At 37.0% G+C, this 26,880-nt stretch overlaps 1 protein-coding gene across 2 annotated transcripts in view; it reads right to left on the minus strand.

Annotated features, from left to right (window-relative positions):
- The window catches only part of aff2 (AF4/FMR2 family, member 2), a 225,643-nt gene that overhangs the window by 52,123 nt on the left and 146,640 nt on the right, over positions 1-26,880 (minus strand). For both annotated transcript variants that reach the window (XM_034305966.2, XM_034305965.2), the window contains exons 8-9: positions 17,882-17,933; positions 12,091-12,128 (exon numbers count right to left, since the gene is read on the minus strand). In XM_034305966.2, the coding sequence (XP_034161857.2) occupies positions 12,091-12,128; positions 17,882-17,933 (90 nt within the window). The remainder of the gene's footprint in view (positions 1-12,090; positions 12,129-17,881; positions 17,934-26,880) is intronic.

Genomic DNA, 26,880 nt, shown 5'->3' on the forward strand with positions numbered 1-26,880 from the left:
GTTAATGGTAAATTCAGTCAAATTTTGCCAGGTTCGCCGGCGTGTCTGTGAGCCAAACACACGGGTCAAGATGGAGAAAGGATATTGAAACCATTAAGATCGTTTCATTCTGAAAATCATTTGCAAGTCTAATGCGCTGGCTCTTTTGCACAGCCTTCCAGGCTTTATGGAGATCATAATCCAGCTGTGCTTTTTATGCAATGTTTTGTTCTGTTTGTCACTACTTATTAGTAGAGAAAATGCCAGCAGACTTCTTGAAGAGAAAGTCAGAGGACAAAAAGAAATATCTAAATCCAAGTCAAATGCATAATAACAAACACAGCACCCTGCCAGGAATTCTGTGATATGGATAAAAAGAGAGAGAAGCGAAACCCCACTAAACAAGCATGTTAACAGAGTTGCGCTTTGATCTATAGCTATTCTTCAGCCTTATTAGGACATGCTTCTATTTGTAGGGGTCCATTACTTTTGCCAAATGCATTTAAACTTGAGCTGAGCTTCCTTTGTAGACGTGCTCTTTTGTGCTACGACTATCACTTGGAGATCCAACTTACTTAAGTGTTATTATATCACATTATATCTTGAGTACTTGATTCGGATTGGTCAGAAGGTGTTGATTAATTTTCTGGAACAGCAGCTCCGACAGTAGTGCCAGCTAAAATTAAAATTTAGGTTTATATTAATAATATATAAAAATAATTATATTAATAATATTGCTTGTTGTAATATGTTATTGTTTCTATAGTAAAAACTCTGTCACAGGGACTTGTACAGCGGATGCTCCACATCATCTAAAGTTAATGATAAACATATGAAAAACTTGTTATTATTAAACAAGGAAAAACCATTTATATGGTAAAGTTTTCTGTAAGGAGACATTTATTAAATGTTTACTGAAGGATTCTCCAGTGTCAGTGATTTGTAACAGTCAGTCAGGAAGAAGAGTCTTCAGGATAGAAGACTTTGCGCTTTGTGGTTTCTTGGTAACATGACAAGCTGCATGTTTTTTGTCTAATTAATGTCGAGAGAGAAAGAAAAAGAGGCTACTGAGGGAATGAGTGTTTATACATGCTAGAACGTAACTGATAACAGGAACTAACTTGTGTCATGGATGTTCTATAACATTAAATATAAGGTAAGTGTGATGTGTCATTCATTAATAAATAAAAAATCGTAATTGTTGGCAAATCACTGTATTAAATGAGGAATAAGAGACTTCAGAGTGTGCTCTTATAAGAAAATAATCCACTTCAGGGTAGTAATGACCCTCCACTTCAAGTAGGGTTGTATCACACAACCCAGGCATAGATTACATTCATATAGCTGCATAGTTTGTCATGTGTTATTCCTTACTTAGCATTTCTACAATAACAACTAATACATGGGGACTTTTATGGCTAAAGCTCCACATAATTTAAGTCTACTAGTAAATGAATTATTATTATTATTATTATTATTATTATTATTATTAAAGTTTTCAGGACGAAAGGTTTTCCACTTTTACCAGTTTCTTACTAACATGACAAGCTTTTTTTTTTTTTTTTTTTTTTTTTTTTTTTAATCTTATTAACTTCAAGAAAGAGAGATTAGAAGAGGCCATTTATAGGTACTATGATGAAAACGACAACAAGAAACTATTCTTTCAATAGTTTTTTTTTTTACTTAAAAGTGGCAACAATAGAATATTTTTCTATAACAGCACCTCTCAAAATGTTTTATTCCTTACTTAGCGATTCTTCATCTCAAAATCCAGATGGGCCAAAGCAGCGAGGAAGAGAGCTACACATCAAAAAGCATCAAAAGAAGGTTTTGAAGTCTTCTGGGCAAGAATCTTCTGACTGCTCTCAGATCAATGTTCATACACATCTCCTGTATATATGCACTTACTCGCGTATTACATTTGTGGGTTGTGTTACAATGGTTCAGTCTGTGGTTACAGTGATGGAACAGTCTCTACATCAGAGTGTGTGTGTGTGTGTGAGTGTGTGTGTCTACCCGTCTACCCGTCTGACTGGTTTGAGTTACGGTTATATCAGTATCAAAGGCTGGAGGGCCAGCTGTGAGGGCGTTTTGGCTGCCAAGTGGTGGTTAGCTCCGTCCTGCCAAGTTCACATCACTGTACTGACACATTCAACACGTAAATCAAAGCCGACGCTACGTTCACGTCAACACGTCCAGTCCTATTGACCCGAGAAAGCCCACAGCCTTTCCCCTTCTAATGCAGTCACGCCAACATCTACTTCTTTCGTTTTCGTGTTGGAAAAGGTAAAAGATATTACCATGAGCACCTTAGCAGTTTTTTTAGGTCTGAATGTCTGAAAGGCAGAAACATTTAGATTTGCTTAAATCTTGAAAAATAACATGCTGAATAAACACAACTATTTTGCAGCTGAATGTGAGCGTGAGAATGTTGGAAGTTTCCAGATCACTAGTAAAACACACAGCAGTCATCATTCCATTCAAACCAACAGTTATTTAAAATACTCATTTTTCATACATAATATCATTTTAAGCCATTCTGAGGTTTCAAGTACACATTTGTCCCAGACCATCAAAATGAAATATTCCAATACATTCTATCAAAACAAATCATAAATCCGTTAACAGCATAATTTAGTCCTTACTTCTGTTTGCGACTCTCATATCCATGCATGACGAATATTTCAATAACATGTTATTAGTTTCAAGTGATGTTGCGGTAATAGAAAGACTGAGCATCTGTTGTAGTTGATGAAGAATTCTTGGCATAAACAAATACAGACCGAACGGTTTGTACTTTGATTTTGGAAAGCAAGTCGACCACCTGCTCCTTTGGACTTGGATGGTAATAACATCTGAGAGAGATTACGGCATAATCAACTCGATATTTGATGTATCTGCTGTAACTTTGCTGTATTTGCTTTGGCCAGATCATCAAAATTACATCCAATTTCAATCCTGGCCAGAGGAAAAAAGTGACATTAATCTAATGTGGCAGTGAGATCAAGTATTCATTCCTCTTTACCTTTGAAGAAAGTTCTCAGTAGCCAGTCACACACACAAAAAAACAGAATATTAGTAAAACCTGACCAGTAAGCAATTAACTGATGGCCAGGTAATCAACAGAAGTGCTGCTATACCTCAATAAATGAGTCTACTACTAATAAGACTTTATGGATTTATATTAATTCATTGGGAAGCTGCATTGAGACATAATTCAAGCACAGGGCTGCTAAAGGAAATGACAGTGATACAAGTGCTGCAAGTTTCCACCAACTGACCAGAATCCAGAAAAAAAGAAATAAAAAAAAGAGCTAATCCTGCACTAGAAAGTCACTGACGTTATTTCAGGTTTGTCTGTTATAGGTGTATCCACTGCTAATGCCATCCTTCATACGCATGCAATGGCTATTCTGAGGTTCTGAAAAGAAATAGCTAAGCTTAAAAGTTTAGGCTACTTTACAACTTATGTATATCATCATTGTTTCAAAATGAACTAGCTAAAAAGGGAAACTTGCTAGAATTTATGCTCTTAACCATGTTTAAGACAATTAAACAAGATTAAGAGCATAATCAAGCAGTTACCTCACCAGTTACTTTTCAAATACTAATTCAAATGCATTTTTGTCTAAAACCCGATGGTTTTTACTCCAGCAGTTCTCATTTGTTTTGTGTCTGGCTATGACTTGCTGAACTGTGGATTGTTTTTCTGGACATCGGGACATCTGGACTCCCCCTAAATCATACTACAACCTCCATTTCTCAGCGTAAGGGATGTGGATGCCACTGATAACCCTTTGGCTGTGTGATCCATTTCTGTCATAAACATGTTATAAACTGCTACCTCTGCTGCCACACCTATCATGTTCGAAACGTTATTATACACAATGGTTATCTATCACACAGAAGAACATGACATTGCTGACCAGAACTTAACAAAACAATGATCTATTTTTCAGCTAAGCAGCACTGCGCATTACTGCACTGGTTAGAATTTTTGTCTCAGTACATGACCTTTTCTCGCAGCCACTCTCTCTTTTGGCTTATAATAACAACGTGATAAATACTGACAGTGTAAGAAATTGTATAGAAAGGTTGTTTCCAAAAAAAAAAAAAAAACTTAGAACTTAGAATTTTTCTTTTTGTTTTTTGTGAAAATTGGTTTTGTACAAAAATTTCATAATTCTTCTTCTTTAATTTTCACCACTGGCTTTATATGCATATAAACATATATGCATATATACATATATTCTAATAAGGGTCAAATATTAGAAACTGTGGATTGCCAACTATTGGGTATTTGCCACTTTACTGTAGAACTAATAGAACTAATTTGAATAACATTTAGAAAATTAAAGTTTGACGCTTGTCACCTTATTACGATGCCACAGCTCTTTGGTCATTTCTATTTTTTTCCTATAGGAGATTATGGGTCACCTGATTCCTGTCACTTAATTAGTGTGAACATAGAGTTAACACACACTCACACGCAGAGCTGGAATAGGCTCTATCACAAAAACAAATCAAATAAGGTTATCTATGTACGATTATCTATGATTATGTTCAGATAAGATTATGAAGAGCTAATGGAGTTTTACACAAAAGCTCCCTCTATGCTGTACTCCTCTCCTGTCTCTACAAGATGAAACCAGACCTCAGGCTTTGTGTTTAGTTTTTCTACTGTCTGCATACGGATCTGGAGTTACACTGAGCTTTGGCAGGATCAGGAGGTGGGGGAGTTGCTGCATGATAGAAAGTGGTAGGAGGGATAATTTTTCTGTCCTCTGCCGACATAGGGCCAGACTTCACAGACAGCAAGTGATGGATCACATTGCTCAAAAAGAGCGGTGCTGAAAGCATACACCTCTCCGACTGGCTCTGGTTCCTTCCTCCTCTCTCTCTCTCTCTCTCTCTCTCTCTGCCCTTATGATGATCTCTTCCTGTTACTACTGTCTTTTCTTCCTCTGTAGTCATGTCTTTGTCAGAGGGATGTTTGTTTCCAGGATCTGTATTGTTTTATGTCATGTTACACCCTGTCTTTTAGCTACTTCTCCTTCTCACATACATACACATACGCACTGGCAGCTTGACTACAACAGATGTTGTCTTTAAAACCCCATGAAGGTCTGGGTCAGAGTACACCTCTGAGTGTTTACTCCAGTGTCAGACCGTGCTGACATTCCCTACTCGAGCCATTAACACCCAGTGTTGCACTAGAGAGCACAAACAACACACACCTCGAGTGGTTCCGATTGGGTCAAAGATTAAACTGAGAGCAACTGGAGTTTCATCTGAGGAACCTTTGAATTGCCTTAACTTGCTAAAGGGCTCCTTCACATTAAACATGGGCGCTTGCTACAGCATACAATTACCTCCCTTCATTCCAGGATGATGAAAGATGACTATCTTCCATTAGCCTGAAAATCATCTCTTTATAAGGTTCCATGTGCTGAATGTCACTGCAGGTCTCTAGTTCTTATAGATATTGTGTGCTTTAGTGTAACCCTATTCATTCTATATATACAAGCTATTTCACTAGCACGTCTCTCTTAAGACTGAGGTTAAAGAGTAAACTAAGTGAAAACCTACTGAACAGGATATTCTTATATCACAGTGCTACTGAATTCTTAAATCTGATTGATCAGAAGTTGTTCTTTAACAGCACAGGTTTATACTAATTTATACTATTTATTTGATAACAATTAAGTTTTCCACCATGGGAAAGTCTTCAAGATGAAGGGTTGAATGCACTTTCTGGTTTCTTGGCAACATGACAAACTGAGTTTCTTCATCTTATTGACTTCAAGAAGGACAAAAGAGCGACTGGTGAGGAAGCGAGGAAGCGCCCACTTATACATCCATAACTTAACTGATAACAGTAACTAACTTGCTTCATGAGTGTTCTACAACATTATATATAACTAAAAATGGATAAAAAGTATGTGTCATTTTTATTCTAATAGATTAAAAATTGTTGGCAAATTGGCTATGGTATAAAGAGGAATAAAATATGTATGTAAGAGGAATAAAACACACTGGAACATGCTGTCAATAGAAAACAATCGACTGCAGTATATACAGTATAACAGCATTCTCCAGAGTGTGTTATTTCAAACAATATATGCCATGTGCTTTATAGCACCCTGCCGTTCTCTCTCGTTGTGGCACAAACGCTTCTGAAATATGGCAGCCATTTCAGCGTCAGCACATTAAAACATATTGTTTGGAACGAGCTGCGATGATGGTGATACACCGTCTGATATGATACACAACAGTGTGGGGTGAAAAGATATGAATAATGATGGAGAAGCAAGTAGTCAGACTGAAAAGCGAGGACAGGGGAGCCATTTTTTTCCCACTCCTCTCCCTCATCTGCCTCTCCTTTTTGCTGGTTGGTGAAGCTGGTGATGTATTTGCTGCTTGACTGCTCACAGAGATTGCTATCAGCCAAAACCCGTCTGCGGAGGTAAACTCAATACGCACATTTTTTTTCTACCACCAACCATCATAACATTTACTTTTAGATTGGCTGTGTGTGGGTGTAACTTTCAGTCCTACGGAGAAATAAGAAATATGTCTGCTTGCTTTAGCCTTAAAGAGATGCTCCATATAAAATCAATTAGAGTGTTAGATAGTGTATAATAAGGTGCGCTTAATAGAAAGATTGAAGTGAAAGTCTAATTACTGTTTGTTTATAATGCTGGATGTGAAATATACAATGTGTTTGACTCATTCATCACAGAGAAATGGTTTCTAGCAAAAGAGTTTTTCTATATAACACTCATTCAAGCTGGATCAGTACAATTATAATCTACAACATTAATATCAAGAAGTATTTCAGTCATAACCTCTTTAAAGTGTCACTTATTTATGACCTTCACCTGTCAAATTTCCAGAAGCTTTCAGCACTGACTTTATTTCATTAAGTATTACCAGCCTAGGAAATCCCTTTACTTGGTGAAATTTTGACGTTTTCTACTGTATATAGTTCTGAAAACTACATAAAATATATTTCCCTGTTGCACATATCTGAATCTCAATCACAAGTATAGTTCTAGCATTTTAAAATCTGGTTACCCCCAAAAGGGAAGAGAGAGAACACTGCATTTAAAGATCCCATTCCAACTCCAATGAAAGACACCAAAACAGACTGAATTTCTAAAAGCGGCTGCAATATATAGCACTTTGATTGAATATGCATTTAATTTAACATGTACTAAATAAAATATATGAATGAAATATATGAATAAATGTCATATACAAACATTATGTCTGTAAATCCGCCTGTCTGTATTTTCATAGCCTACAGCTGTTTTTGCAACCACACTTGATAAACTACCTTTCTTCATCTTTTTGGGAAAATACAGTATATTTATGTTCTCTTAAACTAGAGGTGTCAGGGTATAAGCAGAAAAAGCCCAGAATTCAGCCGCAGTAAACATCTGATGCGTTTTCCCAGATCACCACACAAATTGAATTGTAACTAAAATAATTGTGATTAGCAATGTAATTGTCTTTTTGGTCCATTTTATAGTATAGGCACCTCATTGCCTGTTACAGTAAATCATTTAATACTGTCTCAGTAATAATTAGATACTCACAAGTGCCAGGAACTACAGTTTTTAGTGTCCTTCTGTGCTCAAATGTTCGGAGGTTTTTACGTTTGTGGTCCTTTTCCATTTGGCTTCGAACCAAAAATGTAACCACCATTTGTTAGTTGTTAGGCCTAAATCCATGTTGTTTATTTCAACAGCTGTTCATTGAAATACAATTTTTTTTTTTTTTTTTTTATAGAAAAGATGTCAATTAAAAAAAACACAGATGAACAGATGTAAACACTGAAGTTTTTACCTTGGCTTAAAGTTTTTTAGAGTTTTTCTTAGAGTTTTTTAATGAAATTACGTGAGAAATGGATTGCACCATATCACGTTTTATTCTTTAATTGTGTTACCTGTGTGGAGTGACATCTGTAATAAAACAGCTAATGCACAATCAAGGTTTCATATAGTATCTATGCTAAAACATTAATCTTAGCACTCTTAAAGGATGAAAAAAAAAAATTAAATGACAGTTTGGTGTAAAAAATGTACCAAAACAAAGGGGAGAAGACTAAAAGACTAAACAACAGAACAATAACGTCTCAACCATTCAGATCTAAACAAGAAGCAGAGCTAAAGAAAACCTGCTACACTGAATAACAGTCTCTAACTAAACTCAAAGGCACTGAGTAAAAGGATTTCTAAAAGGATTTTTATGCTAAGCTATGGAATGCCACCACACTTATCAGAGACTTCAAAATATTAAACCAGATGGCCAATGTCACACACAGAAAACCTCTGAAAAGGAGAGGAATTCCTGAGTGATGAATGAGTTTAGCCTTGCTAAGCTAAAGAAAACAGTTGCAGTCCTTTTGCTTTTAGGCAGGAAGATCACAATGCTAACATATTTTATTTAGAAACCATATCCATGCATTTTTGTGAATTTGGTGTTCTTTAAATCATTAAAACATAAGCAGATATCGCTTCAATTAGCAGGTCAATACAATTGCTCAGTGTCAATCACATTGCTCAGTGTCAATCAATTCCCTTTCAGATCCTGCCAATACCACTTAGCAACGATGCAGATGCGTAGGATCTTAGCCAAAAGCTAACAGTGGTAGTGCAGTTAAGCGCATGGTTGATGCCATGCTATTAAAGATGCACTGCACTAGCCTGTGGTACCATGTCACATATTACATATGGGCAAAATGTACACACTGTACCCTAAATAACATCTTCCCTGTGGATATGTTTGTGTTCTGCTGTAAAAAAAATTGGATCTGACTTGTCAGTGAGAGCTGTTCCAGGATCAGCCTGATCTTTCAGTACAAGTAAAACTACTGACCACGTGAAGCCTGATTCCACACCATAGGAGTGCTGATTTTAGGGCTGTGTGAAACCCATGCAGTCATGTAGCTGGATTTTCTGCAGCATGGTGCCCTAGGCTGAACTGTGGGCTACGTTTTAATGGGCACATTGCCTCACTGTGGAAGTAAGGAATAGCTAGGCGCTTCATACAGGCCCCCATGGATGTGACAGAGATCATGTCTAAGTCAATCCCACGTGCTGATCTGACACTCCTGGCTTTAAAAACATTCTAAATTTGACTTGGTATGCAATTCTGAATGCCATTTTTTAAGAGCCGTTATTTAGACGTGGAACTAAATTGGACTTTATTGCAAGAGCGGCTGCCTAACAACATACCCATAATGTCCCAAAGTGAGCTGCAGGAGATTTAGTGTGAGGTTTGGACCGAAATGACACACTTTCAATTATTACTAAAAGTGGAACTCTACTAAAAATGAATTTTCCAACGCTATACCTCAAGTGCATGGAGCAAAATTGATTTCTAAAATATTCTACGAAGGAAAGTATGATCAAATCTTTTTGAAATGAATGTAACAAGGTGAAATCAGTCTTATAATGACTGAGATCTGTCGCTGTCTCTGTGGGTTCACTTGTTAAAAATCGAAACAGAGGTAGGACTTTGGGTAATGGACCAATACCAATACTGGCAACGGGTTTAAGTCCAATACCGTGTTCATTTATTGCGCTTATATATCAAATATATTTACAAGCATAGCACAGTGAAGCGAGTGTGCAGAGAAAATGACGCACATGAGAGCACTTCAGTTCTGCGAGCACTGAGCACTGAGACACGCTTCATTTTGCCAGGGTCTACACATCGCTTGTGAGTCAAGGTACATTTCATGGTACTTTGCACTTATTTTTAACGACAATGCTCGCTGCTCAGTGTCATGTGCTCTATTAAAGATACTATTTAAACACTGTAATATCTTAAACATAAAACTCAGCACGAGGAGTTCGTTGCTAGCAGCACACAGCAGCAACCAACATAAACAGAGCTAAATGTTCCTTGATGCCCCTTGTTGCTTAATACTAAGTGGCTTGCTAATTTAGGTACTAGTATTGGTATGAGTACTCGTATAAAGTATAAAGTCAGTAGGGCGTACAATGAAGTATATTACTAGGTAGAGAACAAAACATAAGAATTAATATCAAGCAAAGCTATCAAAGACCTCTTAAGCAGTATTCAAGACCTCATTAGTAAATGATCACACAGTCTAAGCCACCACTAGTCTAATTGCCACTTATGTTCCAGCTCCCGCTCACTAACTGCCTTCTCCATAAGACCCTCCACCCCTTTAACTCTCTCCTCCAGCCTCCCTCCACCCCCTGCAGCTCTGTCTCTGCTCCCTACTCTTTGCTTTTGTTAGAGGAATGCAGTCGTGGCCCCAGGATCGCTCACAGCTCCTCCACTGCCAGGCTCCCTGGCTGAGAACAGAGCTGCAGGCCATATTTCTCTCTCCGTCTCCTTAATGAGACCCCGTCTGCACCTTACACTGCCTCTGAGAAGCCAACAGAGGCATCGTCAGAGATGAAGGAGAGAGGAGAGGATGCTGGGAAATAAACGCTGGAGACTTAATAACAGGAGCAATACCAGTCGCAGTGATTCTCCAGTGGATAGTGAGGAAATTTCTTCATAATGTGACATACAGCATCTCGTTATCTTTCATCATTCAGACTAGAATCTACGAAAATGGCGCACTGTATATAATGTATTACATAATCCTTTATATAGTGGAGGTGATGGGATTTGGGGGAAAGGCTGAATAAAGGAGAATGGCTATTTGCATCCACTTAAAAATACAATTTGCACCTTATTTACTTGTTAGCAAATCCCATGCGCTAGTTAGGTCTTCATTTATCGCATGATGGCCAACAATCAGGGACGCTAAGGGTTAATTTGGCTACTGTTTTAATGACACAATCTAATGGTCAGCCTAATGATAGCTAATTAAATAATGAAATAGGATATTTCCCTAATAACACAGTTAACAAAGTGTAAGTTGGATAATGGTCCTATTTACATTAACATACAAACTAAACAAGCTGCTTAGCTGGTAATAATAACACAGTATTGTGTTTAAGTAGATTTGCTAATGCTTGCTATATGTGTGTACACTTTGGGTTTCGATTTTGTTAAGGGTGTAAATAGCTATACCGTGTAACCCACAGTTTTTGATTTGAATATTTATCTAATTAACAGATACACTATTTTATTCCAATAATACTTATTATGCAAGAATACATTACTATTCAGCTGTTTGCTAAAATCCTTGCATAAAATTAAACTACATTTTTATGTCCTGTTCACACCATTTAGCTAATTTTTAAAACTGTTGCCATATCTGTTTTAATGCACGATGGCTTTTTTCCCCTGTTGTTATGCCCCTGTCTCCGATCACATATATGTCACCAGCTGCTACACCCATTGACAAAAGGAGGCGGGTAGTCACCCATAGGAAAACAGCCAATATTTGCCAGTAGACACGATACAGAATTGAGTATTTTGGTCATTTTTACAACTCAAATACTTAAGCTGCTTTTCTGCTCACCATGGTTGTGAAGAGTGGTTATTTGAGTTACCGTAACCTTGCTGTTCAAACGAGTCTGGCCATTCTCCTCCGATCTCTCTCATGAACAAGGCATTTCCACCCACAGCACCTCCACTCACTGGATATGTTTTTTTTTTTTTCTGTGTAAACTCTAGAGACTGGTGTGTGTGATATTATCAGTTTCTGAAATACTCAAACCACCAACAGGTCAAATCCCTGAGATTGTTTTTTCCATTCTGATATTTGAAGTGAACATGAACTGAAGCTCTAGATGTGTGTCTGCATGCTCTTATGCATTGTGCTGCTGCAATTAATTGGATAATTGCATAAATAAGGAGGTGCATAGGTGTTCCTAATAAAGTGGCCGGTGAGTGGACATCGTATTTCCTCAATTACCGATTTAACACGATAAGAGCAGACTTTTTTTTTAAAAAAAAGATATATATTTATATATATAAATAGTGAAGAATTCCTGTTAGAGACTATTTTAGTTTTCGATAACAGATGGAAAAATAACGGTTCTTGAAAATTAACTCTCATATTCAAGACTCATACTTCACAATCCTCCAGCTGTGAAAAAGTTGAAGCAGGACTGTGTCTAATAGTCCATCTGGGTGCGTGATGAAACAAATCAGCCTGAAACAGTCACTTACTTTGGAGGTGTGCTCCTGGTTTTGGGTTTCTCTGCAGTCTGTGAACGAGACAAAATGTCAATTAGATGAAGAGCAATGCAGGATTGAGTGTATCATACATACAAATTTAATTAACACAACTGCTCAAGGCTGGTATTGTATGATCACTTTAGACAGTAGATCAATGTTAGCTTGAGGCTAACTAATGGATTTTCATCCTAACAGAGAATTCTTGATTGTTTTGTAGTTTATTTGTAAGTGTTTTGTGGGTCTATAAGCAGCAATACAACACCAGTAAAGTTGAGAAGTGTTGCTTAAAGGGCAATATAAAAAGTGATTGAATTACAGCTCTGTATATAAGTGTTTGGACAGTGGTAGAATTTTTGTTGGCTCTGAATTCCATCATATTTGAGATTAAAGTGCAGTACATCAGCTCCTGTGTACTTCAACTATATTATATATATAAACATGCTCATATTAAAGCTGACATAATGTACTTTATCCTCGTACCTGTTTATAGCAAATCCAATGTGCAGGAGCAAAGAGCCAAAACAACACAAACTGTTCAATTATCCACAAACTGCACTGGAATTTTTAGAGGAAAAAAATATAAAAATAATAAACAGAAATATCATCTTGATATCACCTGATAACAACCAAAAAAAAAAAAAAAAACCAAAACCATTAATAAAAATGCCAAAAAAACCCATTCGTGTTTTACTTTCATTTCAAAAATTAAAAAAAAAAAAAAAACACAAGTTAAAGCAGTTAGCAAACCCTGAATTAGGTATCACTAACTGTTTTGGGTCTGATTTTTTTCAAGGTCTCCTCTTTATGAGAACAAACAGTTGGATATAAAAATGGTTTATATAAAAACGCTGGTCACATGCAAGTGCAAATGCAAGTTTGTGATTGTTTTGCTGTTACACTTTTAACTTATACAAAGTGGGTGGAGAGAGAATGTGCAATCACATGCAATTTACACAGTCAGGAACCTCAGGTTAACACAATTACTCAGCCCATTTATCCTCCACCTCAGTACTGTTAGCATGTAGTTAGCTGTAGTCCCACAAATAACATGCATGCTAAGCAATTAACACTATGCTAAGCAAACAGTAAATGCAGGAAAGTTCTAAGATAAATGACATCTTGAACGTATTCAGTTCAAAACAGAATTGTTCAGAAACCCCAACTTTACAATTTACTCATATGGACATTAACAGTACATTTTACCTCATAATAACAAACATATTATTTTCACAAAACTACATTTAACCAAACACAAAACTGCTTTCCCTGAAGAATATTTATTTATGAAAAACATTTTACATCTGGTGTAAGAATCTAAGTAAGCTAAGTTAGCTGAATGTTGGTTATCTAGCTATCAGCATCTAACTAGCTAACTGAAAGTAGTTGAAACACTAACTGCAACTTGTAGGTAACAATATCTAAGTGAGCTAGCGTGCTGATGTAGCTGAAACAACTAACATGGTTCGTAAAAGTAAATTAGCATCCCATTACATAAGTTATGTTTATATTTACACAAATCTGACTAGCTTAAATCCAGTCTTTCAGTGTGTGTGTGTGTGTGTGTGTGTGTGTGTGCGTGCGCGTGTTAGCTAGCGACTGCTAGCTTAGTTACATAATATCGTATATTTATTATACTTTGAATCAGCAATTTGTGATAGATACTGTCACACAAATTATTTTCACCATGAACTACATTTAGCCAAACACCAAGTTCTTCTTAATCTCTGGAGGTGTTTCTGTTAGTGTCGGTGAGCTAGCTATGAACAGCTAACTAACTACCTCAGCATACTACCTAACAAACGCTGGGCTGTATTCAGACTTAAGTGCATGTAGTTTTCCTGCACTATATCGGCTCGAGTGAGGAGCAGTATTAAGTCCACTGCCTCTGACAGTTTTATGTAACTGCAGTATGTCATGTGGAAATTTATGTTTTCGGCTGTAAATATGTACACTCAAAAGTACATGGACTGCCATTTGAGCCCAATGTTAAATACATAAATATGACACTATTAGCTAATTAATAGTATCTTGCCTAAAGGTTTTCTTTTTTTTCCACATGGAGGACATTGAAGGAGACAGTACCTTAACAAGAGACATTATCTTGAGGACCACATTTTTTATAGAAAACATAAGTTTGCTTGGTCAGCTTATCCTTCAAACTGTGGCCATGTTTTCTTTACAGGAGAGTGCAACAAAAACACTGCCATTATTTAATTATTAATGATTAAACTTAGAATTTAAAGTGTGGTAAAATCACGTTTCTTGTTGTGTTAGCTAGCTACGGCTAGCATATTTACACTATATATATATATATATATATATATATATATATATATAAAATCATACTCTGAAACAGTCATTTTCAAGTAGATATTGCAGATGTTTTTGTGTATGGTCATGTGTGTATGGTCAAGTGAGGCACAATATTTCATTGTGCTATACATGTGTATATTTGACTACAATAATAAATGACACTACTTGATGGTCAGAACTGGGTGTATCGGAGTAAATGGGGATGGATTGAGATATCTGAGCTGTATGTGAATGTGGCGCTCGTCTGGCGCTACCTGGGCCGCCTAAGCGGGCACAGACTGGCGTCCCGAGCTTATTGCTGTGGCCATTGATCTGTATACAGTCCATTTATCATTCAGTGAGAGGAGCCAGTGATCTTCACAGTGTATTAGATGAAAGAGCGCAGATCGTTTGTCACAGAGGCTCTTATTGCTGTTTCCTGCTCTGCGGGGAATTTGGGCTTCTTCCAAGCCGCACACGTTCCGGCGTTGCTAGGCAACCCGGCTGGGGGCAGTAAGGATAGCGCGGCATGTGTGGGCACACACACACGCACACACATGCACGTGGGCATAGGCACATGACCACACACATATATAGTACACACATACACACACAAACAGGTGGACACACACACAAACATATACACACACAAGGATACAAGCTCACACATAAACACATACAATTTTGTGCCCTCTTGGTGTGTTTGTGTTGTTTTGGGCTTTTCTGCTTGAGAGAAGCAGGGAACGTTTCTCACAGCAGACCGAGATGGCAATGTGTGTGTGTGAGAGTGTGTGTATGAGCTACTATTTTGCTATGGATCACATTAGGATTCCAAAAAGGCAGCATGACAAAAGATTTTAGCAGAGTGAAATCAAGCCTAAGCTGAAGCTATTCACAGCATGATGAATGGCACAACTCAAATGTTCAGTTCTGAACAACAGGGGGGACAAGGCATCAATTAGCTAAATAAAACGTACAGTGAATATGAAATTATTTGGAAACACTGCAAAATGGTCATGCAGTGCACTGAACAAAGCAGCATCAAACAGCAAAATTAGTGTATTTATCAAAGTACACAAAATAATACATTCATCCATTTTTGTTCCTTTTTCACTAAGTGCTCCATTCTCTGAGCATCAGGCACAAGAAGGGATTTATTACTGAGAAATTCAGTAATAAATGTGGAGGTTATAAAAATTGCAGAGTAATTTTGTTGAAAACAGCTATCACTGTCAACTCCACTGACAGTGACATCCGTTTTTTTTACACCATTTGAAAGTAGTGGCTGTCCTTTTAATGTTAAATGCTTCAGCCCAAGGTCCGAAATTACTCCAAATTAAGTGCATTGGCCAAACAATCTGTCTGACATGTTGCTCTAAAGTTATGTCTTACTAAAAAAGACACATGCTGACAGTTTGAGGTAGCTAGCTATCTAACATCTCTGAGTGGTCATTGTCCAAAGATTACGTTTTTCTAACACTACTCATTATATAACTATCAAACACTGATTTTTTTTAATTTAGAAATCAGCTTTTTATAAGCATACACAGTATATTTTCTCCTCCAAAGCTGCCATTTTGGAGAGGCAAGACCTTAATTATGCACACACACACACACACACACACACACAAAAGCTTTATTTTTTGTGAAAAAGCTGTTTTCCACATAGGGAACAGCCAAATGTCCACACAAGGTCAAAATGATCAGGTATTCCTATACTTGTGGGAACATACCCTGTAAAGCTTCCATTTTAGAGATACATGGAATGTATCAATGCGAGCACACACACACACACACACACACACACACACAGACAGGACTTCAAAGTAGCAAAAAAAAAAAAACCCAAAAACCAAAAAAAAACAAACCAAAAAAAACCAACAACATAATATTGTCAAATAACCAAGGAACCAACCTGCCAGCCAACCAGCTAGCTGGCCAACTAACCAACCATACACACACACACACACACACAGTCAGATACAGACACAGATAATGTGTAGATGGCCAGTACATGTACACAGTGCACCTGATACACTTGTATCAGCACCACGCCCACAAGTACAGCACTGATTTAAACCCAAAATGAAAACCCAGACTTGAATACAATCTTGTAAAAATGTCATTAGCTCGTCCAACATTGTCCTCAGTATCCTTTCCAATCACAGAGGATGGAGCAAGACACTGACTGATTAATAAGGAAACTCGTAAATAAAGACAGCACTAATTCACAAAGTGGGTTTGGAGGTGTCTTATCTCTGAGGCCTCTGTGTAATCCCACCTTGCTCTCTAACCATTTGGGAGAAACAATGTTGATATAATCATGAGTTTAATAAAAGCATAGCAGAGACTGTGCTTTAGGGAAATGGCTGCTTTTTGCCCAACTATGTGTGTCAGGAGACTGTGTGACTGTTATTGTGCTATAGCAAGATAAAAAAAAAGCTAGAGAAAACTGAAGTGTAAAGAATTGCAAAGGGAAGGGCAAGGGTCATAAGCAAGGGACAAATAAATGCACCCTGAGGATCTGCTTACACTTTTTTGTCTGTATTTTTTCAGGTAATTTGTATCAGATGGTGTTTTATCTGTATTCAATCATAAGAGAGCAAACATGTGTGTGTGTCTGAGAAAGAGAGAGAGAGAGAGGGTGTAGTGAGAGGGAGGTTAATTGGTTTGGACATGGTTTTATGTGGGCACAGTAAGATAGCAGACACACACAAACACACACACACACACGCACACATTATTTTGGAAAACATGCTCGTTATCCCTTCTCTAGTCCAGCTAGTTCACTGTTGACCCAGTGTGGGGGTTGTATGTTTGTGTGTGTAAGTGTGTACATGTAAGTGAGATGAGCACATGAAGGAGTGCATGGTAAGAGAGAGTGAGTAAGAGTGTGTATGTGTGTGTGTGTGTGTGTGTGTGTGTGTGTGTGTGCACAAGTTTTTATATCTTGTTGGGATACAGGTTTCAGGGGACCTTTGGCTGGTCCCCACAAGGAAAACTGGGGACCATAAAAACTAATTAAAAGAGCCAAAAAGTTTCCTTTTGGTTACTGAGATAAAGGTATGGTACGCAGTTATATCAAAGGAAGGTCCTCACAAGGATACTAAGACTAAAGTGTGTGTGTGTGTGTGGGGGGGATGTGTGTGTGGGGTGATTCAATTGTCTATGAAAATGTCTCATGTCATGAGAATAGAACACTGCTAATTTGCATGCTCAATCAAAACAAATCAAATATAAATGATAAAAAGGTGGTTCCTAAGCACAAAAGAAAGGTCAAAGCTAATCAGTGAGTATTTACACAATCAGTATGCCTCCTCGCAACACTGCCAACAGCACAGAAATCACTTCATGATACACCAGATACACCAGAGGTGAAACTTTTCTATGTGGTCCATTCATTTTCTGGGGACCTTCATTTAAGCGTCAGTTAAAGCTTTAAATGAGTAGTGGTTTTTTTTTTCCCAATAGAATTTGTACTGTGTCTCACCTGTTCACTGTCTTCTTCATCACTGCTGATCTTCAGGTCATCTTCCAGCATTCTGAAATACAAGCAAAAAACATAATCAAAATCATGAATGACAGAAAGCTTTGTCATCTGAAAGGACAAAGGGCAAAAAAAAAATCTGTAAACTACGTTTGTAAGGGCCCTGATATTCCTTATTTACCTCACAGACAACAAGTAAGGAATAAAGCACAAAACAATGGTGTTCACAAATTCTCAAATCTGATTGGTCAGAAGTTGTTGATTAATTTTCTGTGACAGCACTGACAATAGTGCCTGCTCCAAGACAAATCTTACTAATTAATTAACACACTCGTTCAAATACATTATAGTTTCTATAGTACCAGCGTACCCAGAGATTTATCTCAGACGCTCCACATAAACAGATAAAAATATGAGCAGTTGTTGACGTGGTGGATGATTTTGTGAGGAAAGGTTTATTTAGCATTTTTGGAAGGAGTCTCCAGTGTCAGAGCTTTGCAACAGTCAGAGGTAAAGCTGTAACTTTAAGTATAACCTATAAACACCTCTTTTTTTTCATTCTCTCGAAGTCTTTCCCTGACCTAGAAGACTTTATTTGGCTATATTTGACTAACGAGTCTCCCTGAATTAGTTGTTGTTATAAAAATGATAAATTATTAACCTAATAGAAGAAGCGCATTAATACATACATGTGATTTGTCTCAAATGGTCACTACTGTCAGAAATGTTGTTATTGAAAATGACTCAAGACATTATATGAGATTGTAAACCAATTTTTGAACACCATTTTAACTTTATTTAAATCAATTTATTGAACATTAGTCCTTGGTAGGCACCGATTGTAATCTTCGATAAACAACATGGAAAAATACGTATTGATTTTTTTTTTTTCTTCTCCGAGCAGACAGAATTTCAGGGTCTTCTAAGTCTCATTAGTCTTATTCATTCCTAATCACCTGTTCAAGATGGGTATTTTGCCTTTACTGTCCTACTAGCACTGTGTGGCAGACTGCTAGCTAATCCCCCGTCCTGTAAATATAACCTTGTGATATAGTATATAAAATACACCAAGCCATGACCTCGTTAAAACACAAGAATCAGAGCATGATGTCATCTGTGTTGTAGTTATGAGGGTCACATGACATCATCCCGACAGCTTGTTGAGCGATATTTCTGAATGTCAGGTCCTGATGGCCACCAGAACACAACAGGGCTGTAAAAAAAGGGCCAAGTAAGGAATTTTCCTCCTAACACTGGAACAATAAAAACAGGCTCTATAAACGGGGGAAATGTGTTTAAGGTTTAGTTTTCTATGACCTAAGCTGTCGTGCGGCAGCACAGATCGTGGGGAACTTTGAACAAAACTCCCAGTCATTACCCTCGTAATACCTAACAGATGTCAGCGTCGGCCTGCACAGGAGACCAGGTGCTGGAGGTGCAATCAGGCAGGATTTTCAGTTTATAGTGGCTGATCCATGGCCAGCGTGTGTGTTTATCTGTGTGGGATTTAGAATGTGGTTTGGAGGGATTAAACAAGTTTCAAAAAGTTCTAGAAATGCCATAAGAAACATTGAAAACACCAGTTTATTGGGTACACCTGTCTTTAAACAAATTTCATTATAGATTTCTATGATCTATGTTATGAAGCAAAAATTTGGCACACACTATCTGAATCAGTTAACTTATAATTAGTTAAACTATTTTTTCACCCCAGCAACATCAATCATTTTAGCATTTAATTTTCTTAATGTGTTCAAATATTTTTAATGTAAGTGATGCGTCAAGTCATCAAGACACAATCCTGCTTTCAGCTAACACCGAAAAGAGTCGATTCACTGATTCCAGGCAAAGCTTTGGAGTTGATTCCATACACCAAAATGATTCGTCTTGCACAACCCAAATGAATTTAGCATCTGACAGCGATACAAATAGACAAGAATACAAGTAGACAACGATACAAGTAGTGGACATCGGCCTTTATTTTTAATCTGACTGTCAGAATTGAACAAGTCAGGAATAGTATCGCAGGGAAGACAGGAGGCTGCAATTCTATAGGTACGAAGTTAATTTTTTCATCTCAATAATTTAGCCTGTAATTTTCTTAACATATACAAATATTAATTATATTAGTGTGAAAAGTAATTAAGACGCAATCATGATTTTGGTCAAGACTGAAAGGGAGTCGATCCCAGAAAGAATTGATTCACTGATTCCAGGCAATGGAAACTAAGAGTCAATGACAAGGCACTGGAGTTGATTCCACACATGTTGAAATGATTCATCTTGCACAAACTAAATGAATTTAGCTTCTGGGTATTTTAGACAGTGATGCAAGTGGTGGATATTGGCCTTTATTTTGATTCTGACTGGCCTGAATTAAAAAGTCATGTCTAGAATTGCAGGGAAGACAGCAGGCTGTAACTGTACACCACCAAAGTGAACCTATATTGTAGGTTTTCCAAAAAGCCAGTGAGTGTAAGTGTAAGTGACTCTAGAACCATTTAAATTGTATAATTATCTCTAGTGATGTGTTCATACTAAGCCAATATGCGTGTCTTCTGTTCAGTCCATATCTATTTTGCAATCAAATCAAGCAAGTGAAAAACTTTTACTTTTTATTTATTTTAGTGGACAACCCAGATTCTAAATATGAACCTAAATATTGAATTTTAGATTTAGATTTTGACAGTTCAACTGTTATGACCCAGAAGTTCAGGTGGTCCGTGTCAGATGGGAGTCAAATTTACATTTTCAACCTTGTATACGATCTCGCTGCATTTCTTAATGTAAATATGGATAGGTATATCGTTTGCAAAGGCTCAAAGAACATTATTTTAAAGAACGACGTCATGAAAACAGAGACATAAACGCCTCATTTATCGATCTGGTCACCAGCATTTCTAGGAAGTTGCCATCCACTTGTCCTTTTCTTCTTAAGTTGTGCGGACCCTCGAGAATTTCTGTATACTACTTGAGACAGAAACGTTAGTAAACTTTAAACATTTTGACGATCACATTCGTATATGGCTTCAATACCACGATGAAGCCATCATTCCTTAGTCTTTTTCTATTAGATTATTACTTCTGCGTCTTTCCCTGTTCAAATCCTTGTGCTTTCACAGTTGATGATCTTTGTGTTTGTTGATGAAAGGAGTTCAAAAAGGTGTTTTTTTTTTTAGATTTAAATTTTCCTATTTTTGCGTTAAGAATGGAAAATGGGAAAGACGAAAATGTTTTTTTCTTTATCCGGACACTGATTGAACGGAAGGTACACAGATTTACGGCCCAAATCATTTCAGACATTCTACATTCGAAATTTTGACGTATATTCTGACTAATTGGTGTTCAATTCCTATTTGTCTATCCTCCAGACCGAGACAGGGTTATTTCAACAATCTGGCCATGGATCAATATGGCACAAGACAAAAGCTGAGAGAAGAAAACAAATAAAAGAGGGAGAGGAGAGACGCCTGACTGTGTGTAGGGTTGAGGTTACAGACTGCTTTGCATTCTGGGAAGCGACGTGGCTCCTGAATTTTACAGCACCACAAAGGGTTGTGTAAAAACAATGCGACGTCCTCCAGCTCTTGAAAGCAAATGCGACATTTTGGTTGAACATCTGTTTTTACCCAGCGTTTGACTACTGATTAAACAAGGTCGCCGACACAAACAATCAGCTCGTGGCCTCATTTGGAAAGGAAAACTCCTAAACTAGTGATCTAATACACCAGACTTTATTAGACATATTATTCCAGAACAAGATCCCATCTGGGCAATTTTGGTTTAAGAGTGGAGCTATATTTAATGACTAATTGCTCCAGTGTTTACCAGTCTGCTAATTTAACCTCTTAACCACAAGGACATGTAGAAAATATGAAGTTTATAGGTTCTAATACATGGAAAAATGAAGAGCTGGCTGGTTTATTGGAAGATATGAGGAGGGAAACGTAGGAGGTAAACAATAAGTAAATGATTTTCATCCATGCTAGTGACATAATGTTTATATTGTGTAAAAGATAATTAGTTAACCCAAAATCTCCTTTCTACAGTGAGAAGACAGTCATCTAAAGGTCGCAATAATATTCAACATGACATAGTTGTACTTGAAAAGGAACCCAAAAACATAAATACAACAAGAACAGATTATAAATGGAGAGCAGATTTATTTGTGTTGGATACGAAGGCAAGAAAAATCATGATGCTGATGGCGTAAAAGGCATAAGTGTTAACATCTGACAGGAGAAACCTGAGCTGTGTTCAGTTTTTCCCTGGCGTCACTGAGGCATAGTTTCATTAGTGAAAGCTGATCTAAAATGCAAAGGAACTCAATTTGTTCTGGTGTGGATTCACTTAATGCCTTTGTCTTTTTTTTTTCTGACAAAAGAGAAAGGGGATGTGCCAAAAACTGTGCAATAAAATGTTCATCCTACCATTCCCTCATTACATAACCTGGCATAATGACACAGTAACAGGATGAATATTTAAAACAAGTGTGTGTGTTTATATTGAGCTCTCTTGAAATGAGCAGAGAGCAGGTCTGTATGGGCATGAAATAAAGGTTACTGCAGGTTAGAACGAAGAACAAAAAAGCCAAAAAAGCCAAGCAAATATCCCCATAAATAAGGTTAACAAATATTATTTTACAAAAACAAAAAACAAAAAAAGCAAACAAAAAAAACACATAAGAACAAAAACAAACAAACAAACAAAACATAATCAAAGATAACAAAATATTCGTTCTTTTACAGAAACTGCAAAATGGACAAATATACAAAAAAACAAACAAACCAAAAATTCCCATAAACAAGCAAAAGCAATTTTTTTTCTTTCACAAAGAAAAAACAAGGTGCAAAAAAAACGAAGAAACAATCAAACAAAAAAATCCTATAAACAAAATTCTTTCAAAAACAAACAAACCAACCCAACAACAACAAAAGAACAAACGAAAACCCATCAAACACCAAAAAGGACAAAAGTAAAAAAAAAAAAGAAAAAAAAAAGAAAAAAAAATTAAAAAATTAAAAATCCCCCCAAAATAAGGGTAACAATTAAAAAAATCTTCTTACAAAAACAAACAAACAAACAAACAAACAAACAAACAAAACTTTGGCTAGGGTCACGAAATATTCTCTACTTTACAAAAAATAAACAAACAAATAAATAAGTAAGTAAACAAACAAACAAACAGACAGACAAATAAGTAAGTAAGTAAGTAAATAAATAAATAAACAAATAAATAAATAAATCATTCATTCTCCATCGTCATGTCTTTGATTTGTTTTGGAGCTGTTACTAACTGCAGAAACAGCAGTAGCAGTTCAGCCTAGACTGAAAAATCCACTGCAGTCCATCACACATGCACACACTCACTCACTCTGACCGCAGGGCAATTTAGCGTAGCCAATCCATTAACAGCCATGTTTTTGTAAGGTAGGAGCAAAGCAGAGAACCGGAGGGAACCCATATGGACACACGGAGAACATGTGAAACTCAGCACAGGAAACCAGTAACCGGAGCTCAGGATCGAACCCTGCGGCTGTGAGGCACCACTGCTACCTGCTGCGCCACTGTGCCGCCTCGATGTAAACCAGAGAAAGCTGGAAAGCACTTGTTAGGCGTCTAGTCAATGAGCAGCAAGATCACACCAAGTCTGTCCTCTTTCAGGATCTCCTGTCCGAGTCCACAAAATGTGTCTCAGGTGACACTTACTGTTCATTCTTACATTATTCAAACCTGATATGATTCACACTGTTAGATGTCTGAGAAATCCTCATCTGTTCCAAATCATTCGGTAAGATCCAGTGCTGCAGGTTCGATGTACACAAAGTGACCAAGAAAAGATGTGGCAAAGCGGCGGTCTGATTTTACCCACTTTCAACAAGCTTTATTTTTTCTTATCTTTTTATTTAATTTCATTGTTGCTTTTATTGTACAAACTCATTTTTTTATTATTACTATTTTTTATTTTATTTCATCTCCTTCTTGTTTTTGCCTTACAAACAATATTTCTTATGATTGCATTTTTTTTTACATTTAATTTAATCCCATTCTTTTTATTTTACAAACGCTCTAAACTATTTTTATGGTTTGTTATGATTTTATTTTTATTTTATTTTTTATTTATATTTTACAAACTCTATTTTTACTGTCATACAATTTTTTAATGTTTTCTTTTGTTTTTATTTACTCTTATTGTTGCTGTTATTGTTTTTGTTCTTGTTATTATTTTAAATGGAAATACATTATAATATCCTGTTTACATATTTTTTTCCAGTTGTTATAATACCACTGTTGGAGCTATTTAAGCACTATTATCATGTTAAAATAATAACTTTAACCTGAGTTAAATAAAGTATAAAGTTAAATAAAATAAAGTTATTATTTAATGTAAATGTAATAAATATATAAATATTCTAATTAAATTAGTTTAAATTAATTTTAACGCATGCACGCATTACACTTAACTTCACAGATTTAATGCACTTCATGTCATAGCTTTGGGGTGCTTACAGGAACTAAGACACTTGTTTTGGAACAACACATGACTCAAAAACTTCTAGAAGTGTGTGCAAAATACCGCACACACCACACCCATGTACGTGTATCTTCGTTGTAGCCCCATCTTTCCTAGCTCATGAAATAAAAACCGTAATGGATTTTGGATTGTATATTGGTCTGAGTATCTAATGGATATCTCTCTGAGGCATTGTGGCAACAGCATTCACTGTTCATTACTGATGCCTGGTGTCCCGTAGAGAAGGCCCACGGCAAGCCATTTAGCCAATGAACGCCACAGTGGCTGCCTGCTAGCCACCGAACAAGCACGGCTTAAATAGTAGGAAATTAAGACTAAGACATGAGAAGCTGCAGGATTATATGAATGCAGCTCTTGCCAGAGTCACAAGAGTCTTGTTGACAAGTAAATAAAATAAATCTTTTTTTTATTTATTTATTAAGCAAATAGTTCATACACTGAGAATTTAAAGTGCAGAGATACTTGATAATTTGGCTTTAGAAAATATTAGTGTCATTAATATCACAATACTCCCTGTAGTGCCTTGGTGAAAATCCCATCAGGCTGCTTGTGTTGTTTCAATAAGCCAGTATTCCCATCTATCACAAGTGCATTATTCATCAGCACACTTCTCACCTCTGCTGTGAATACGTCTGCCCTTGCACCTTCGGATAAACAGCCTCCTGTTTTTCCTTTGCGTGGCTATTATCGTTAGCAATAGTTGCGTCATGGAGCCATGTAGCTGTTTCTAACTGCCCTATGGGCTTTCTCCCTGTGGTGTTATTCTCTCTTGTGGTGTTATTTGCAAACAACAGGCTCGTTCGTTAAACCCTGTTTTAGGGTTGATGAAAATCAAACCATTTTTCAGCTTTATTTAAAACTACGACATAAAAATGGTTTAAAGCATTTTAATTTTAATAATGTAACCTAAAGATCTTCATATTATAGAGCTAATGTTCCAGTCCTTTTGAGGATCCTGAAGAATGTCAAGCTAGTAATGTGCATTTTTAACTAAAAAGTGTTTATCTCACTGCAAAAGATATGTAAATATATCGTAGTGCTTTAGCAGTGCTCCTGCTTTTTCTGTTTAGCTCACTTCGGGAGCTACCGTTTTCCTGAGGCGAGCAACAGCGTTGAGAAAAAGCTCCCTGGAGGAGCAGGGGTTTGTGGGTAACCACACAGTAGACGCCTGTTACCATTGTGCTCTGGGTTGCTGTGGTTGTGTTGGGACTTCTCAATGAGAAGGGAATATTTGGAGGGAATATTTATTCCAACAAATAAGAGAACACATCCCAGGGCTAAGCATCTGCTTGGCGTGTTATGATATAACACACCGCTGTGTGGAAGGCTGTTAAGTTTAAGAACACCATACACTTGTTATGGGAGTCGTAAAGCAGAGTTCTCTTTCATTACGTGACGTATAACTTCTGCGGCTTCGGCTTTACTGCGCAGCACCTCGTTTTAAAGTGGGAAACACTTAACACACTGCATGTGAGGTACAGGGAGGCCGAGTTGCCTGATGCTGACTCACGCTTCCTTCCATCCCTGGTGATCTCTGAGGAAAGTGTAAGGAAACAGAGCGAGGCTTTAAATAAGCATCCGAGCCTGGCCTCATCGTGTCAATCACAGGCAGGAACACGGAATTGCACTTGGACTCACGTGGCGATAAACAAACACACAGTGTGTTTTTTCGTCTCTCTCTCTCAAACACACACACACATACACACACACGTCTAGCCAGTGGTGCCCTGAGATCAGCTCTGCTCCAGATCTGTCAACACTACACTTGTCTGGAGTGCAACTCAAGAGATACAACACACTTCTAATGTCTGTGCCAGTCACAAGCCTAATAAAAAAGTACAAACACACACAACCAGTCAAAATTCTGGATACATGAGATTGAATATATATATATATTAGCTTCTTACAAAGGCTTAGGTTGAAATCTCAAAGTTCTTTGTGTATATATTTATGGCCTAAATTCTACTCACCTGTCAGAAAAAAAAGTGTACTAAATGTTACCATCCTTTTTGACTCAATCGTACATCATTTGCAGCTTTATTATGTGTCTTGTACCTAGATAGGTGCATGTTTCCTCTAAAAGGTAAATACTAAAGGTACAAAAGATAAGGGTACTTCCCCAGAAACAAGGAAAAGTACAGTATAGCAGGCTTTTTGTGTGAAATTGCAGAAATCCTTTTAGGTTAGGTCATCTTAGCTAGCTGACTAGTGTGAGCTATTTCGGAAGATTGCTGTTAAACAATAAGTTGTAGTTGTGCTGAGACAAAATACATGACAATTCAGATTACATTCTTTAACTTTTGTCATTCAGAGAAAAAGTCATACACCTCCACTTAAAAGTTTGGACACACAAGATCATTTTAAAGACATTTTCAAAATGGCTTATGGTTGAAATTTGTGTCTAGAACAAATGTAAACAGTGCAGTTAACATCCCTATCCAAATTGATTTTAGAATCAAAATGCGTG

The sequence above is a fragment of the Pangasianodon hypophthalmus genome, chromosome 7 (assembly GCF_027358585.1).
Source record: "Pangasianodon hypophthalmus isolate fPanHyp1 chromosome 7, fPanHyp1.pri, whole genome shotgun sequence".
NCBI lineage: Eukaryota > Metazoa > Chordata > Actinopteri > Siluriformes > Pangasiidae > Pangasianodon > Pangasianodon hypophthalmus.